This window comes from Spinacia oleracea, chromosome 2 (assembly GCF_020520425.1).
Source record: "Spinacia oleracea cultivar Varoflay chromosome 2, BTI_SOV_V1, whole genome shotgun sequence".
Lineage (NCBI taxonomy): Eukaryota > Viridiplantae > Streptophyta > Magnoliopsida > Caryophyllales > Amaranthaceae > Spinacia > Spinacia oleracea.
This window is the reverse complement of record NC_079488.1, coordinates 102,130,654-102,150,644: the sequence shown is the minus strand read 5'-3', so window position 1 is coordinate 102,150,644 and position 19,991 is coordinate 102,130,654. Positions and strand designations below refer to the sequence as shown.

Below are 19,991 nucleotides of genomic sequence, written 5' to 3'. Positions count from 1 at the left end.
TATTAAAAATAATAAATAAATAAAAAGTAAAAATTATAAAAATGTTGGATAAAATTATCTTGATACGTAGTATATAATGAATTTATTGTACAACACTTTGTGTATAAGACCTTTTAAAAAGAAAAACGGGGCAAAAACTACGAGGAAACCACCTAACTTCTCAAAACCTAGAGATCGATCATCTACGAAATGGAAAAGCCAGAAGTGGCTTAACTTTTTGCAAAGTAATCCCAAACTTTTCTTCCATGTCTATATCTTTTGGACTTGAACCATGACCATACTCCCAGCTAAATGAGTGAAGTAGTGTAGCCAACATTAAATGTGTCATTCTATACGCAAGGTTCATTCCTGGACACATCCGTCTTCCCGTTCCAAAAGGTATGAGCTCGAAATCTCGTCCTTTAAAACCAATATCATTATCTAAAAACCTTTCAGGAGAAAATAGTTCCGGATTAGGCCATACACTTGGGTTGCGCCCAATGGACCATACATTAACCCAAATGTTTGAGTTTTTGGGCACTAAATAGTTGCATAATTGTACATCCTTATCAGCCTTGTGAGGGACCAAAAATGGGGCAGGTGGGTGCACTCTCAATGTTTCTTTAACAATTGCTTGTATGTATGGTAATTTTGTGATATCTGACTCTTGCATAGATTCATCCTTCCCAAGTACTTTGTCAACCTCGATTTGAGCTTTTATATTTGTTTCTGGATTACGCAATATTTCTGTCATCGTCCATTCTAGTGTGCTAGAAGTTGTATCTGTTCCTGCTATAAACAAATCCTAAACACAAACCAAATATACAATGATAAGCAATTTGGTATGTTTTTCAAACAAAAATATTCTAAAGAACTTTCACGAAAGTTTTAAAACATAAATTTGTAAACATGACGTGATAGTTTTAGACGGTGCACCCGCTTCAATAAGGAAGATATTATATAAGTAAGGTAAATGGGCACAATAAAACGATTGTGCTTACGTTACTATGGTCTAATTTATTTTATTGAAATTGTACATTTACTATCGATCTCATACTATCACTTTGTCTGGGAAATAACGAGCCAAAAAATATTAGAAATGAGGTATTTTAATAACCATATCAAGATATCAACCATGCTAGACCACTTGCAACAAGTCTGCAATATCAATCCATGTGTCAGACAAGCGTATCTCGTATCCTAATGAGTCATGACGGAAAAGGGCTAAGAAACGGTTTACTTTTTCATAAGTTAGACCCGTTTCACATGTCGGGCTAGGGTCGTGCCTTGCTAACCGCAGTTTACTTATATTAAGATTTTTGGATTACTCCGTAATTTGATTAAAAATAAGTATGCTGATATACAGGCTAGGCCGTTATGTTTAGTACATGCTTAATTTCTAAAAATTATGTCTATATAAGATCCACATAGCTTAACTATCAGCGTGCCTCTTATGCGATGTCAGACTTACTACAAGCCTTGTGTCATGTTACTCATTTACTCACGTTGACATGTATCCAATTTCGTGTCAGGCGCGCGCCATCCGCAGCTCTATTTCCATTTGTTTAGAATTTCCCTCCTTCAGAATCGTTTATGATTTTCTTTCCTTTAAACTACTCCGTATTTACGAGCTAGATCACTTAATTATTTGGCACACGTCCAAATGTTTCTACGTGCCTTTAAAGTTGTTCACTTGTTGATAAACTAAACAATTCTTCCAACTACCCCGTTAAAAAATCATTAATTAGTGGATACGATAAGACCATATATCAACCCATACATATTTTTTTATTATTAATCTATCCCATCCTTATCTCAGAAAATAAAGAAAAATGATATACAAAAACTAAAAAGACACGTACTAACGCAGAGTGAGTCAAGTTATATAAGCTTAATACTGCTTAAAAGATGTCTCAGATTCGAGACTCGTTATATATAAAAATTATTATTCAGATACTCACCCACGATAAATAAAGCATAAAACACGAAATGAATATGAATAGAATCGGTGCTAAGCTCTAAGGTCTAAGCTCAAGTAAATCAGGTACACTATGCACAAACAAAAAAACAAAAAAGACATGCATTATTTAAATCTTACCACGAGTAAATGTTTGACATCATCAAGGCTCAATTCATTGTTCTCGACAAGCTTGAGTAGGGTGTCTAACACATCATACTTAACCTCGGTTTGATCTTTCAACCTCTCGTCGATGATATCATCAAAAATCTTCATCAACTTGTTCATGTAAACCCTTGTTATTTTCAACACTCCTTGCAAATCCAAGTTCTTAACTAACGGGAAAAAATCAGATAAGTTAGGCCTTGCACCAATTTCTAACAGATTCCAAACAAGATCCTTAAACTCTTGTGACTTTGAAGAAGTATGACTAGCCATATCCATAGAGAAAAACGTGTTTGACAACAAATTTAAGACAGTAGTAAACGCTGCCTTGCCAATATCAACGGGTAAACCCTTTTGGGAACATTGTTGCACGTACTCAACTAGCTCTTTAACCTTCTTGTGCCTTACATCTTGACTCGTATCAAGTCGTTGATTAGTGAACAACTGAATGGTGGCAACTTTACGAAGGTCTCGCCATTTAGGGCACACTGGGAGCCAAACCATTGAGAATTTATCGTGGTTTGAGGCTCTCCCAGCATGTGGGACCGTTCTACTAGATACGGTCATATCATGGTTAAGGAACATTTCTTTGGCTACTTCAGGGGATGATATAACTATCGTAGTATTGCTCCCTAGTTTGAGAGACATTATAGGGCCGTAAGTTTTGGAAAGCTCGGCGACCGCCTGATGAGGCTTGTCGCCGAGCATGTGGATGTTGCCTATGATAGGCCATGGTTTTGGTCCTGGAGGTAGTTTTGATTTGGTGAACAATTTTGTGAGGAATAAGATGGTGAAGACGAGGGGGAGGAGAAGCAGTAATGCGGTGTAATAGTATACCATTTTATCTGATTTATGGAATACTTTGTACATATACTTGATCGTACGTATTTATTAGAAGGAATACGTGGTTACGTGGCAAGTCAACATGCTGATTCACGTGTTGACCATCGTCGGTGGTGTTGAATTGTTTGACCTACTAATGAGAAACGTAGTAGTCCGTGTTTTAGCCCTAATATTTTATTAGACAACATTTTGTTAATTACTTTACTTTGTTAATTACTTTATTCCTATATACTTGATCGTACGTATGTATTAGAAGGTATATGTGGTTACGTGGCAAGTCAACATGCTGATTCACGTGTTGACCATCGTCGGTGGTGTTGGAATGTTTGACCCACTAATGGGAAACGTAGTAGTCCGTGTTTTAGCCCGGAAAACAACATATTGTTACTTTACTCCTATAATTAAAGAAATATAAATCCGACAATTTAGTCGGTATAATTCGTACTCCGTTATACGGAGTAGAGTATTATAATAAAATAAATACTCCCTCCGTCCCTTAATACTTGACTTGTTTTTCTTATTGGGCCGTCTCTTAATAATTGACATATTTTTAAAAATGGAAATATTATAGTATTTCTCATTCCCCCTATTAACCCACCTACCCCCTACTCCATACAAAAAATAATAAAAAATTCAACCCATACTCTACTCCTTTACACATTTCCCACTAACTACATTAAAATAATACCCCACTATCTATTAAACTAATAAGTCAATTCAAGTTCCTTAAACTCTGTGACGGTCAAACCTAGTCGAGTATTAAGGGACGGAGAGAGTACTCAAACATCACGCAAATTTATACATGTAGTGGTTCACCTACCAAAAATTTTGAACCACTAAATATTTTAATCAGTTTATATGTAACCTCTGGATGAGGATCCGATCAATTATATGTTTTTTTTTTTATAACATCAATTATATGTTGGTGACTTGACTTAGTGGTTAAAATTGAATATTTATGACCAATTTGACCGACGTATAGATTAATGCAATGTAATAGACTTATTATTTAATAATAACATATGATAGTGGAGTATTTTTTTTTAAATAGATAGTGGAAAATGTGACAACTTTCTAAAGAGGTAGTGAAAAATGACTCACGTTTTAATATTTTTTTTTTTAGGGAGTAGAGATATAGGTGGGTCCATAGGTAAGTATAATTTAATAAAAGCCATTTGTAGAAACGGTGCGAGTAATCCGGGACGGCTTTATAAGAAAAGTGGTGCAAGTATATATTCCGGGACGGAGGGAGTAGGTTATGTGTTCGAATTACCTCTCTTCATTTGTAATTTATTTACATTACCAAAAAAAACTATAATTGACACAAAAAAAAGAATAGTGAACATCTCTGTTCATGTTGTGTTTCGATGAGCTTTCATTGCCAAACTCTAATTGACATTATATTATCATTTCAACATGTTTTTTTAATTTTGAACTCGAATATTGATATTTTTAATTACATACTTATACTAGTAAAGTTATGAAAAATTGATATTGTAAAAGTATATTGAAACAAATTAACTGAACATGCATCTCATCAAATTAAATTCAAAAGCACTATTGCAATAATAAAATAGGGGAGAAAGAAGTTAGTTTATTAACGAAATGATAACAAATACGTAGTACTAGTACATAGATTCAAGACCAAGGTACTAAGGTAGACATATCCAAACAAGAGGAAGAGAGGCCTAAATTAATTAGATGCCAGCCGGCCTGAGGACAGAGCGGATAGATCTAACAAAATCTTTCACATTCATGTCGAAACCCTCTTGTATCTGCAAAAAATGAAAACAGAAAAGTTTAATTAATTATATACGAGAACATATTACTATATTAGGTAGTTATTTAAAAAAAAAGTACGTCATAATATTAATATGTAGCTATTCATAAAATTTACCTGTGCGACAATAGTAATGTCTAGGGCCAATTTATCGAATGGTAAAAGGCTACAATTAGTTACGCTCAAATGATGATTTTCCACCACTTTCAATAATTTAGCCATAACCCCGTTTTGTGTTTCACAATATACTTTTAAGAGAAGGGTCTCATCCGTTATCTTAACTTCGATTTCTGGTATCGAGTTGTTAAGATTCATTGCATTGTTGCTACTATCACCGTTGGAGCCGCAGCCACCACCACCGCCGCTGTCGCTAGCGCTATTGTCGCTGACTATAGACGATGAACCATTACCGGTGTCGTCACTGTCGTCATTTTCCACTCCCAGCTGATACTTCTTGACCACCACCATTGACGACCTCGCACTCTTTTGTTGGGCAGACACTTTTTCAAGTACATTTACTTTCTCTTGAAGGTGTTTCATGTGTTTGATTGCTTCTCCTAATATCGAGGTTTTATCAATCTGCATCATGATATATCATCATAACACTACACTTACACAATTACTGTTTCTAAGCAACAACAACAAAAAAATTGTTTACATGCACTCATTAGCTTCATAAATGTTCTTCACATTTACTATAAGGATTTTTTCATATTTATCCCCTTTTAAATTTGATGTTTTTGTATTTACCACCTTATAAAATGTAACTAGATTTTAGGCTCGGGCGATGCCCCAAAGGCCGAGTCATCACTTGAATAATTGTAACTATGCCTATTTTTCTGTAAAAATAATAAAAACAAATCATATTTAACTCCTATTTTTATTAAAATCATTTTTCTTTCTTTACTATCACTTTATTATACTACCTCCGTTCCTAATTAAATGATCTTTACGGTTACTATTTGCACGGTAATTAAGGAATTTTGGTGAACATGTGATGGTGGGGTAACAAATGGAAAATGAGTGGCTATAAATTGTCCAATAATGTGAGTGGGTGGAAACTAATATTAAAGTATTGTGAGTGGGTAAGTTATGGTGGGCCAAATAAGAGTAAAAATGGAATAAAGTAGAAGTGTAAAGAACTTTCAGGAACGGACTAAAACGGAAAGCGTAAAGAACTTTTAGGAACGGGGGTAGTATATCGTTTGCAAAATCTAACACATAAATTTGCATAGTCAAGTGGATAAGTCATTAGTGGTTCCAATCACCAAGTCATGGATTCAAATCTTGTATTTGTAATTTTTGAATAATATTGGATGACACGTAATGACATGTGTCAAATTGAAAGAGTAGGGCGCCACGTGGCATTGTATACTTTCTTGCAAACGTCTTTTAATATATTAGTATAGATTTTAGATTTACGACCTTAATTAATTGTTATGAAACGTTTGTATTCACCACTTTTTAACAGATTCCATACAATTTTCCTTCTTTGAGCCTCACTTAACCAATTTATTTCAATTTTCCTTTTCGTTGTTAGGTTTCCAACTGAAAATGTTTGGTTGACGGAAAATTGATGAAATTCGTCAAGAGGCAGTAAATATAAAACATTTCATAAAATTAAGCCGGTAAATATAAAATTAAATTCTTATAAATAAATACAAAAACCTGAAATTTAAAAAAGTGGTAAATATGTATCATAATATCTTACTATAATGATATTATCATAAATTGACCATAATTGATCATGACCGCTTACAAGAAACACATTATTAAAGATATTAATTGTTAAAACAAGATGCAAAATGCAAAATGACATAAACATTAGTGAACAAAGGGAGTACGTATGTGTACCTTCTTAAGACCAGGAATCATGGTTGAGAGAGAAATGAACATGTGGCCAAGTACTTCTCGGCGCTTCCTTTCAGCTAAGATGTGATCTTGAACTTGGCTAGGATGCCTTTTTCTCTTCCTTGTACCTCCATTCACTGCTTGCTTCTCAGTGATCACTTCCTTACGCTTTTTCGACTGGCGGCCGGGCTCTTGAACACCAGGGCTCACCATCGTATTATCATTTACATCATCATAATTGTTGTTGTTGTTGTCGTAGTCGTAGCTTGCACTGCTATTGGAAGAATAAGAAGGCGGCGTGATAAACTGATCGACGAGGTCGTACTCGAAATCCCAGTGAGACTGATCAGGATAGGTAGTGCAGTTTTTAGCAGGGAGAGGATAAGGGAAGTCTTCACCAAGTAATGCAGCAGTTAATTGTTCATCAAAAGATGCAGCTTCTGTTGTTTCACTTTGGTTATATTCGTTGTGAGAATTGTTTATCAAACTAGGAACTGTTTGTATTTCCATTTTTCCTACAAAGAGTAGATGCAATTGTCATTCATATGTAGGCATGTAGCTAGCTAGAGTGGTACATTTATTTCAACCATCTTTTTTTTTTTTTTTAATAGGAAACATACACTAAAGTTAAGATAGTTTTCTCAAGATATAATGTATCCTAAATATCTAAAGAAATAAAAATACGTAGTAACGTACAGTTATTATGTCGATTAACCTTAACCGACAATAGAGGTATAAAGAGCGGATGCAATTTACTAACTCGATGGAAAGACATACAACATTACAACCACGTCAAGTCATCAAGTGTAGTGTAGCTTCCTACTCCGGATCAATCTATCATGTAATGATTTTAATTTAAATGACTCATTTACGTGTAAAAGTGTCTACTAATATTTGAACCTATTACCTCGCCTACGTTTGAGAATTAATGAAAATAAACGGTCATTCAAAGTACCGAGTTTTTTTTTTTTTTTATAAATCTACGGAGTACGGAGTATATTATTAATTCATCGTTTAATTCCAAGCATTAATATTTGAACTAATGCTCCGTATTAAATAACTAAATGTATCCAACTATCCATACTATGAGTAACAATGTAACATATACGGAGTGTGCACTTATAGCTTCGTACAGAGTATTTATTACGGAGTAGAAGCTTTTTCTTGATCCATTCATCGAAATACTACAAAGTTGAATTACTCAATAGTTATGTCACAAGAATAAATAATTATCTCTATTTTACAATGAACTCCTAAAATCTTTGATTTTCTAGTGTCCCCATGTGAAATATCTAGCATATCCCTATTATATTTGTTTTGATGAAATTTTTTTATCCATTTCTTCAAAAATCAAATAAAACAAAGTATCTTTTGATTTATCTTAGAAGCTATACAAATTTTTTTTTTTTTTTTTTTTTAAGGGAAAGCTATACACAATTTATAAACCTTTGTTTTCTAAAATTAATATTACATACTTCGTATGAAATAACACTCAATCAACGTTACACAGATACTACTCGTAGTCTATAGTATAAAGATGTGGGGAGCACTCTGTATCTTCCTCATTTATTACAGTAATTGAAAGAGATGTCCCTTATGGCCATATGTCTAAAATAAATGTGTACCGTTCGATAACATGAATGCGGTGAGCATTGTTCCCACAGAAAATAATATAATGTAGTCATTGTTGACTTGTTGTAATGTTGGGCCTTTGTTACCAAACAAGTTTGACAGAAAATAGGAAAAAAATATTATTAAAATATTTCTAAATGTCCAGTGATAGAAAAATATAAATTTTAGCATTAGGTCACCTTCGTGTAATTAAGAAAAGTGAGGCCACCTCTCTTTAATTTCGTACACTTTCTCTGTTTTTTTTTAGTACTCGTAACTTTTAAACTTTTTACACTATTAATTTACGTATTTTATTTTGACTATTGTTGGTGATTTACATTTAAGATAAATCATTGTTATTTGTAATTTTGTTGGATTCGTCTCACTGTTTATTTTCAAAATAGTCATTTGTAATTTTGTTAGATTCGTTCCAATGTGTATCTTTAAAATATCAATTTTTATAGTTTTTGCTTAAAAACAACTAAAAATATTGATGATCAAAGTTGCATTGGCATGCATAAAAGTGACATATATTACGAGTAAAAACAGAAGGAGAAAGTATCTCGGAGCCACCTAAGTTATTATTACCCAAAAGAAAAACATACGAAGTAATTAACCATGGCAATCACATCCGAATCCGAACCGAGTCCGACCCGATTCGAAGGAAAAAATCCGATCCGAATCCGAGAAAAAAAAAGTCCGAATCCGATTCCGATTAAATACATCCGAATCCGAATGGATATGGATCGGATATGGAGTCTGCAGAGACTCCGGCCCGACTCCGACCCGAGTCCGAATCCGAATCCAAATCTGACTCGAAATTATTTCAAAGTGTATTATTTTTCGTACATAACTGTTTTTTAAAGGAAGTTCCCAATTTAATCTAATATATTTAATTAAAGCGCATACATTTGTATTTATTAATTTATTAGAAACTCATTAGATTTTGGTAAATGAGAAATATGATTTCTAATTTATTTTAAAATTAAGAAATACAAGTTCTATGTAAGTAAAGTTAACGCATTATTCGGATTTGGATTTGGATATGGATTCGAATTTGGATATTATATGGATGCAATTTTGGAGTCCGAATTTTAAATGGATTTGGATATGGATATGGATATGGATATGGATATGGATGCAATTTTGGAGTCCGAATTTTAAATGGATATGGATATGGATGCAATTTTAGAGTCCGAATTTTAAATGGATCGGATTTGGAGTTTACTACATCCGACCCGAATCCGATCAATTGCCATCCCTTACCATATCTGTGTAATTTAAGGCACTGGTAACAAACTACTCTCTCCTTCCCGTATGTCGAAATAAATAACAAACTACTCCCTCCGTTTCTTTTGGTTCTTTACGTTTTTTCTTTTACACGTTTATTAACGACTAATTAATGTGCATTGAGATTCCTCTTTTTTTTATTTAAACAAGAAAAATTACGTTTATTTATAATGTTTTCACTCTTATCGAAATTCTGATGTTGGTAAAATGAGAAAAATTTAATGTCCCAATAGAAAAGTATGAGAGATTAAATGACAATTTAATTAGTTAAAATAATCATTTGACACAAATTTTGATAGAACATTAAAACATTTATGTGAAAATATAAAAGAAAATGTAAATAAAAGAACATTTTAAAACACCAAAAAAAACCTAAAAAATAAAAAGAAACGAAGGGAGTACTTCTTTGTCAAAACACTCCAAACTACACCCCCTTTTTTTTTTTTTTTGCAAACTATAGAAATTTTTTCGTATCTCCCGACCTCAAATCTTGAATCCGCCGACCTCAAGCTATGAAAGTAAGAAAATACTCAACTGAGAAATGTAAACAACCATAATGTAAATGTACAATTTTTCACCCTCGAATGTACATACACCTACCAGGATTTTTCACCCTCGAATGTGCAAATGTTAACAATTTCCATCATGGTTTTTTTTTTTTTTTTAATTCGAATGATCGAGTCACTACTCTTACGATCTTACCAGGATATTACAAAATTACATATGTGTGAGATGGACTTTGAAACAATATATAACCTAACGTACTTACGTACATAATAAGTTCACATTCTTTTGTCACTAGAGTGTAACGACCAGGAAATTACACCCTAATATCGGGGATTGGGCAATTGCCCGTTACCACATGATACCAATAAGAATAATGAGTACATTAGTATCTAATATTTCCTGATTTCATAAAAGTTGTATTATTTTGAATTTCATGTTTACCTACGCATAACTTTGATCATCAATACTTATAATTATGTGTTAGTAAAAATTATAAAAAGTTAATATAATTAAAATATATATTAAGACAGACCAAAAATACTTTGCATACGGAGTAATACTTTCTAATTTTATTTATTTGTAGAAAATTGAGGTCAAGATAAAACAGGTGAAATAATGTTAAAGTTAAAATTGTGCAACTATTTAAGAACAGATGTTAAGTGTGTTGGTATCTATTATGGTACTTGAGTACTAATAGTATGTACTCTGTGGGGGAGCACTCTGTATCTTTCCTCATTTATTACAGGAATTGAAAGATGTCTAAAATAAATGTGTACCGTTCGTCGTTCGATAACATGAATGCCGTGCTGAAAAGAGAAGCATTGTTCCCTCAGAAAATGACAAAATGTAATTATTAATGTTGGGCCCTTCATTACCAAACAAGTTGGAACTTGGAAGGGGAAATAGAAGAAAAAATTAATGGCTATGTTTTACAACACTAATGGAAAATGAGCCTGAACTGGTAAGTTAGCTGAAATAGAAAAGGTGTGAGCTGAAATTGAAAGATATCTAATTATGTAAATTATTTGGTAAAACTGATCGAAGAAGCAACCTTTTATACATTTTTATATAGTGTGTATTTTCACATTTTTTTTATATTCAAGTATTAAATAAAATAGCAATATAAAGTTTACGATTCACATTGTGTGATAAAATTGTTAACAAATACTCCATGTATTTTTGAAGTGCTTTAATTTGTATTTCCAAACTAATTCTCTTTATTACAAATTAAAGTTTTTTTTTTTGTAATTTTGTTTTCATTTCAGTAACATGTGTCACCAATAAAAAGTACACCTATCAAACTATAGATAGAAACAAGCTGATGATGAAATCATGCATCACGTTAGTGCAACTAATCTACCCAAAATTCCATAAAACAAAATGCCCTTTTATAGTCACTGGAACTCTTGTAAAACTTCCTTTGCAAGTACTTCAATTCGCATTAGAAGTTCAGTCGACTGATTTCAAACGTTAAAATCACATTAACCTTTCAGTTTCAGCCAATTTAATCACCTTAAATCTTATTTTAGCTATTTGCCAAAACAATATTCTCTTAAGATGACTTAAATTTTCAGCACCTGGTCATTTAAGATGACTTATATGTGTTGTCAAACAGGGCCTAAATTATTTTTAAATATCCGGTGATAGAAAAATAGAAATTTGGTGAAATTTTAAACTTTATTGTTATTTTTATAATGTCACCTTATTGTAATTTTTTAAAAAGGTGTAATTAGGAAATGTCAAGTCACCTTATTGTAGTTTTTAATACCTCAGCCTCAGGCCACCTAAATGATTATTATGGAGTTACCCAAAATAAAAACACAGTTAACTATAACTGCATGATTTAAGGCGATGAAACACACTAGTATCCCACTTCCTTATGCCAAAAAATAAATAAAATTAACAACCTACTTCCTTATCAAAATATTCCAAACTACACCTGTCACCCGGAACTTTATTCGTACCGCCTTCCTCAAACCTTGGACCCGCTGACCTCGAGCTAGGAAAGTAAGAAAATACTCAGATGAGAAATGTAAACAATTAATAATAATTGATTGTATGTTGGTTCAGTGGTGATTGAGGCTAAATTTGATAGGGAGAATTCGTGTTCTATCCCCGCAATAACAATTGGGAGGGGACTGGAACCTATCTACCCAGTACTCGCCCCGAACCGAATTAGCCTTAAGGGTGAACTGGGTATAACACCAAAAAAACAATATATATATATATATATATATATATATATATATATATATATATATATATATATATATATAGAGAAGGAATTCTTTTTTTTTTTGGTGCACATAATATAAGCAATGTAAACGTAAAATCTTTTGCAGTCGAATGTCCATATAACTATATAATAACAATTGGATGGGGACTGAAATCTATCCACCTATAACTCACCCTGAATTCGGATTAACCCTAAAGGTGAACCGGGTTCTAACACACACACACACAAAAAAAAAAAAAACAACGCAAAAGTTAACATTTTCCAAAATGATTTTATTTTATTTTATTTTATTTTATTTTAATATTTTCTAGTTCGAATGATCGAGTCACTACTCTTACAAGGATATTACAAAATATCAAATGGATGAGACGGAATTTGAAATTATGATCTAAATCACCTAACGTACACAAGTCCACATTATTTTGTAACGACTGGAAAAATATAGTCTAATACGAGGGATCGGGCAATTGCCCAATACCACATGATACCAATAAGGTCTACCAGGGTATCAACCCTCCTTAACGACTAACAAGACATTGTTGAAAATTCTACACAATAGATATGCTAATAAGTACGAGGGAGATGAGATAATCATTAATCATTAATCATTAATCATTAATCATTAATTATTAATCAGTAGTTCAAAGAATAATGCATTTATTAATCTAAAAGTAATTAACCTCCAAAAAGACAACTTAATTAGTTGAATAAATTATCAAGTAGAAGGAAGGGAGAGAATGCTAACCAGAGAGGGAGAAAATGAAGATGAACTTAGCGAGTGCTTGAGTAGTTGATCGAGTAGTTGATATATTGATTAGAGAGGTTGGAGAAGGAGTCAAGTTAATATATAGTGAGTGAGTGATTGATAAATAATTAAATATAGGTTGTGCTAAAATAAATGTGAAACACGTGACAGATATAGACCATGTATGTTGATTCAACCTCGGTATTTGTGATGAATTATGGCCGTCGCTCAAGATTGCCATACGTTGCACTGTTGAGTGGACTGTAGACATTTGGTTGAATTTGTCATACTCCGTATCAAATTGAATCAAGATAAATAAGGGACAAATCCCCAACTTTTAGTGTCAATGCTTTGAGGAGTATTATAAACAAATAACAACTCTTATTTTACGCAAATCTAATATACATATATAAATGAGGCATATTTGCTGAATTATTAGAGCACCACATAGGATTACTAATGGTTTCGGCCAATGAAAAATAGGATTTCTTATTTATTTTTGAATTAAAATAATCAATTGCCACGTAGATAATTAATTAGGTGTCACGTAGATATTTTAATTAATTAATTACTAATATATACAACTCCATCAAAAATCAAACACTATAATAATTAAACAAATAAATCTAAAATCAAATTTATCCAAAATCAAACACTACACTAATCTTAAATAAAATAAATAAAATTCAATTTAAAATCAAACATTAATCCAATAGGCATATTTTCTGAATTGTTAGAGCGCCACGTAGAATTACTAATGGTTTCGGCCAATGAAAAATAAGATTCATAATTTATTTTTGAATTAAAAAAAATCGATTGCCACGTATATAATTAATTAGTTGCCACATACGGAGTATATATTTTAATTAATTAATTAATTAATTACTAATATATACAAATCCATCTAAAATCAAGCACTCTAATAATTAAAAAATAAATCTAAAATAAAATTCATCCAAAATCAAACACTAATCTGAAATAAAATAAATAAAAATCAATTTAAAATCAAATATTAATCCAATATTAGAGCGCCGCGTAGGAAATCTAATGGTTTCGGCCAATGAAAAATAAGATTTTAAAATTAATTTTGAATTAAAAAAAGTAGAGTTCCACGTAGATAAATAATTAAGTGCCACGTAGATATTTTTATTAATTAATTATTAATATTACGCATATACAATTTCATCCAAAAATCAACACTCTCATAATTAAAAAAAATAAATCGAAAATAAAATTCAATGCAAAATCAAAAACTAATCTAATCTAATACGAAGTATATAAAATTGGTATCTACGTACATAGGAGTTTTATTTAAACTTAACAATTTAATAGAATCCGTGCATCGCACGGGCTAAAATCTAGTTTATATAATACTCGTCTTTTTTTTTTCTTTACATTTTTATTTTATTTTCTAAAATATTATTTACATTTTTTCTTATAGGGGTATCACATAAATGTCTTAATATTCTATCAAAATTTGTATCCGGTGATTATTTTAACTAATTAAATTCATTTAGGAATTTAATCCCTCACACTTTTTCATTAAGACATTAAATCTTTCTCATTTTCCCAATATTAGAATTTTGATAAAAGTGAAAACATTACTCCCTCTGTATTTATTTAAGGGATACACTTGTCTTTTCCGGCCGTATTTATTTAAGAGATACACTTGCCATTTTTAGTAACTTATCAACCCCACTATCTAATTAAATAATATATCTACACCCCACCCACAACCCCCACTCCTTAAAATGACATGGTCCCCACTTGTTTTTCTTATTAAAATATCTACTCAACCCCACTTGTTTTATTACTTTTTTTCATTCAATTATATTTCTTAATACGCGTGCCCGGCCAAGTGTATCTCTTAAATAAATACGGAGGGAGTATTAATTATCGTAATTTGCCTTGTTTAAATAAAAAAAAATTAGAAAAATCTCAATACACATTAACTACTCCATTCGTCCCTTAATACTCGCACCGGTTTGACCGGTGCGGAGTTCAAAATACTTGAATTAACTTATTAATTTAATTGGTGTTAGTTGATAGTGGGGTATTTTGGGAATTGGGTGATGATTTGGCAAGAATGAGTTGGCAATTATTTGTCCAACATTTCCAAAAAGTTTGTTGAGTTTCCTTCGTGTAGTTCGAACACCATTTTCGTCCACCATCTTCTTCTACTCCTCAAGCTTTCTGTAGATTGTTCTCCTCAATCTTCGTGTAGCAGTAATGCTTTGATTAAGAAGTTTCCTTTAATGGTATTGTCGGAAATGGGTGAGGGTAGTGGGGCTGAGACTACAGGGGAGGCAGAAATGGTTGAGAAGAAGACTTCATATGGAGGCCGGTATGAACCAGCTTCCTCCGACGACTCCGACGAAGAGGTAAATTGATCTATAATTCCAAGGATTAATTATGTCTAATTCCACTGCTAATGATCAGTTAAGTGCGATTTATTACCGATAATTAAGGTACGGAAAGGCCGGAGCGTTACATCTACCTTCTCCAACAACACCATATCCTTCGACGGATGTTCAGCACCAATTCCATATTACTTAAACATCTCTACCGCAGGACCAAACATTTCTTCATCCTCCCAATCATCCCCACAGGAACATCCTTGCTTCCCATTGGCAGCCCTAAAATACTGTGTATATGTTGCGGGGTAAATCGAAACACATTCCCATCCCCAAACTGAACATAACCATCAATACCTACCCTACTCACCATCCAATAGTAGAATCTCCGGTCCAACCGCGACAACTTCATTTCCAAAAGGCCACCAAAATCCATTTGAACTACTTCTTCCCGTCTTGATTTATCTAGTTTATTGACTACCTTCACAAACGCTTATCTAGTTTATCTAGTTTATTGACTACCTTCACAAACGCTTTCACACGGGAAATCATATTAGGGGGCTGTACAACATTATTTATATATTATTTATTTATCAGATTATTCATTTTATTGATTATAATATGATACTAATAAGGTTAAAGGTTACTAATTAAAGAATTTACCTTGGAGCAACTTTGAAATTGTGTTACTACGACAAGGTTACGTGCCTTCACAATCTCTCCTACACTCTTACCCTTATACTTCGTCTTCAACACCTGATTATCAAAATTACAACTTAGTGTTTTTAACCACAAATTCATTATATCAGAATAACCTACCTATCAATCATCACATCGTACATCAACTCCCTTACCTTCTTCTTACTCTTCGATGCCTTCTTCTTGCCCTTCTTCCTCTTCCTCCTTCTTCGTTCTTCCTCTTCTTAAGTAGAAGACGACGAATCAGCATGTTCTGGCACTTCAGAGGATGATGCAAAAGATGATGTAGATGCAGATGTAGATGCAGATGCGGATGCAGATGCAGAGCACTCCTTAGAGGACTCCTCTTGGATACTTTCTCCAGATTCATCTTCACCGCAATCTACGACATCTAAATCTTCTGCTGCCTCTTCCTCTTCAAATCCTTCTTCCTAGGTGTTTTACTTACACTAGATTTCTGCCCAGATTTCACCCCCTGCAATTGATTGGGGGCACACATATGTTAACAGACAAACCAAAAATAATAAATACAAGAGGTAAATTGGGAACTTATGTTATGAATGCTTATCCCCGACTTCTTCGAGGTTCGTCCACCTTTCTTTGTGGAATCACCATATTTCTTCGTGGCACCAATCTTTAAATTTCCCATTCAGATTCAGGAAGTACTACATTCATGTTACAAAGTCAAATTTCATTCAATTAAATAGTATAAATCTTAGACTAACAATGGCAATAACTTTGATTAATCAATCAAGTTTCATATGCTCGTATGTAATTACTTTATTTCAAATCATAATATTGAAACCTAAATAATTGGATTTTTCCCTCTAAACTAAAAACTCCTCAACTATAAACCTATTTCCATCCTTTATTCACCCCACAAACTCAACCTAAATTCAACAACACTGAATTCAACCTAACATTTTGTTAGGTTATGATACATATGACATTACATAGATCATGCGGAAACAACCATTAACCCAGGACAACATATTATTTACACATAATCATATAGCATAATTTTGTTAGGTTATGATACATATGACATTTACATAAATCATGCGGAAACAACCATTAACCCAGGAATCATATTATTTACACATAATCATATAGCATAATTAGATGCATACTCTTTGTTGCGTGCCCTCCCTAGCTGCGCCCGAACCGAACAAGAACAAGTCTTTTAGGACTCCAAATGTCGTCCCTCCGTAGATAGTCCACAGCACGTCCGGATCCGCCTTAAGATTGACCAACTAGAATCGCCCTTAAGGTACTAGAAAATTCGGCACTTTTATGAGCAAGATGTGTTTTAATTTTCTCTCAAAAAACTCACTTTTGAATACTTTGAAACTTGTATATAAATTATGACCCCTAGGCCTTTATTTATAGAGTTATGGAAAAGGAATCGTAATCCTAGTAGGATGCGAATTAATTGGAATTAGAATCCTACATGAATTCTATTTAATTAATTTATCCAATTAGGAATAGACATTTAATCATACACTGACTCTTGCAGATTCAGGAATCACGCATGAGCATAAACTCACACACACACGGCAGCCACAAGGACTGCCCATGCGTGCGAGCTGCAGCCCACGCAGCAAGGCCCACGCATCCGTGGCCTTGGCGCGCGCTGGGCTTGTGGCGTGCGTGCTTGCTGGGCGACGGCCTGGCTTCGTGCTGGGCCTTCGTCCGGCAGGCCTCGTCCGATGCTAATTCGTACGATACGCTTCCGATTAAATTTCCATTTCCGGAATCTATTTCCGATACGAACAATATTTAATATTTCCGATTCCGGAATTAATTTCCGTTTCGAACAAATATTTAATATTTCCGTTTCCGGAATTATTTTCCGATTCCGGCAATATTTCCGATTCTGACAATATTTCCGTTTCCGGCAATATTTCCGATTCTGGTAATATTTCCATTTCCAATAATATTTTCCGATACGTACCATGTTTCCGTTTCCGGCAACATCTACGACTTGGATAATATTCATATTTCCGATACGATCCATATTTCCGTTTCCGGCAATATCATCGTTTCCGGAGTATTCATTTCTTGCCTGTGACGATCTTAGCTCCCACTGAAACCAAGATCCGTCGGTTCCGAATATTCATAGATGGAGTATTTAATGCCATTAAATACTTGATCCGTTTACGTACTATTTGTGTGACCCTACGGGTTCAGTCAAGAGTAAGCTGTGGATTAATATCATTAATTCCACTTGAACTGAAGCGGCCTCTAGCTAGGCATTCAGCTCACTTGATCTCACTGAATTATTAACTTGTTAATTAATACTGAACCGCATTTATTAGACTTAACATAGAATGCATACTTGGACCAAGGGCATTATTTCCTTCAGTCTCCCACTTGTCCTTAGGGACAAGTGTGCATTTCCTAATTCCTTTGTCGCTCGATGCTTGCTCTTGAACATAAGGTAAGAGTTGTCATCCTTATTATGTCCAGAGGTGTTCCTCGGTTTCAGAGTTCAACTGATCAAATAAACAGATAATCATAGCCTATGATTCATCCGAGCACGGCCATGCATTTCACAGTTTCTAGCTCTCCGAGTGGCCTTGTACAACTTTTAAGCATCTCATCCCTATTTATGGGAGGACAATCCCAATCTTGCGATCTTGAGATTAGACTTCGTTTGATAGGTGATTACCTGAGCGTTGCCTTTATAGCCTCCTTTTACGGTGCGACGGTTGGTCAACGTCAAAGCAACCAGTTCTCAAACAAGTAATCTCAAATCACTCAGGTATTGAGGATTTAGTGTCTAATAATTTAATGAAATTTACTTATGACAGACTTTCATCTCTTACAGTAAAGTTTCATAGGTCTTGTCCGATACTAGTCTTCCCAAAGTAAGTATCTATGCAAATGATTATGACATTGCCATGTCCACATAGTTCAAGAAACAGAACTACTAGTCATCTTGCATTCTAATCGTCTAACGTTTTCTATGCGTCCAATTTTATAGAAAACTCCGATTAGGGACCATTTTCAACCTTTGACATTCAAGTTCACTTGATAGACATTTCTTAGTCACAGGACTGGTCCTGACAGTCTATCTTGAATATATAGTCAAATTTGAAGGGACTCATCATTTAATACTAAACCAAGATTAAATGGAATATGAAAATACATTTCATATATGATAAATGTTCAACCCCAATGTTTTATAACCATGGGCCTCAAACCCATCTTCTAAAACAATTCATGGAATTCAAAGCTATGCTTGATTTCCAGTGCTACAACGTGAGTGTTGTTTCTCACTTGTTGCATAGGTTTAGTTATCATGCTTTGCCAATCTTAATATCCTTTTCATCGAATGTTCGAGATATGATGATAAGATCTTTTCGAGTTTGTTTATTATGTGATCTAGTCTTTCTTACTTCGATGGTGGTTTTACCCATTTTGCAATGAAGAACCATCAAGTTAGCAGACGTTTTTCTTGCTTCAAGAGTGGTTCTACGCATTTTTCAATGAAGAACTATCAAGCCAGCAGATAGGTGATCTACCCAAGTTCAGTGAAGAACTTTAAACAACCCTGTTTTATTGCTTCTTAGGCAATAATTACTTTTACTTCAATTGTTTAGGTTGCTAGTGATGCTTTGTTTGGATTTACTTATCCAAGCAGTTCACAGATATGTGGAAGACTTTCCAGCTGTATCTTAGAACATAGAAATTAATATTTTAATTTCCCACGCAACAACTCATGGTCTCCAATCCATGTTGCCATTTCAAAACACGATGCTCTATAGCTCGTCCTTATCAATGGTTAACTCCAAAGGGTCTTGCTTGATCCTTTGCCAGTGTTTATGCGTGTAGCATCAATATTTAGCATATCTTTATTTCCTTGAATCAAGAACTATTCCTATGTACCTTTTCAAGTACCATAAGTATTCTTGATCTCAATCTAGTTGATCTTTACTTAGATCAATAGAGATTGGTATATGTTCGTCATG

At 33.5% G+C, this 19,991-nt stretch overlaps 2 protein-coding genes across 3 annotated transcripts; both read right to left on the bottom strand.

Moving 5' to 3' along the window:
- Positions 1–44: 44 nt before the first annotated feature.
- LOC110795799 (cytochrome P450 76AD1-like) lies at positions 45–3,390 on the bottom strand. The gene is made up of 2 exons (XM_022000820.2): positions 2,078–3,390; positions 45–784 (listed from the first exon to the last, which is right to left on the bottom strand). Exons 1-2 carry the CDS (start codon positions 2,969–2,971, stop codon positions 179–181), a joined length of 1,500 nt encoding a protein of 499 aa, XP_021856512.2. The 5' UTR covers positions 2,972–3,390; the 3' UTR covers positions 45–178.
- Positions 3,391–4,486: 1,096 nt separating this feature from the next.
- Positions 4,487–13,220, bottom strand: LOC110795800 (transcription factor bHLH18). 2 transcript variants are annotated; one of them, XM_056837546.1, is made up of 5 exons: positions 12,965–13,220; positions 11,923–11,982; positions 6,579–7,090; positions 4,842–5,303; positions 4,487–4,719 (listed from the first exon to the last, which is right to left on the bottom strand). In XM_056837546.1, the coding sequence occupies exons 1-5, from the start codon at positions 13,203–13,205 to the stop codon at positions 4,642–4,644; spliced, it is 1,353 nt and encodes a 450-aa protein (XP_056693524.1). In that variant the 5' UTR covers positions 13,206–13,220; the 3' UTR covers positions 4,487–4,641. The 2 variants fall into 2 exon arrangements, with proteins under 2 accessions (XP_056693524.1, XP_021856513.1); XM_022000821.2 differs by lacking the exon at positions 11,923–11,982.
- Positions 13,221–19,991: the final 6,771 nt, after the last annotated feature.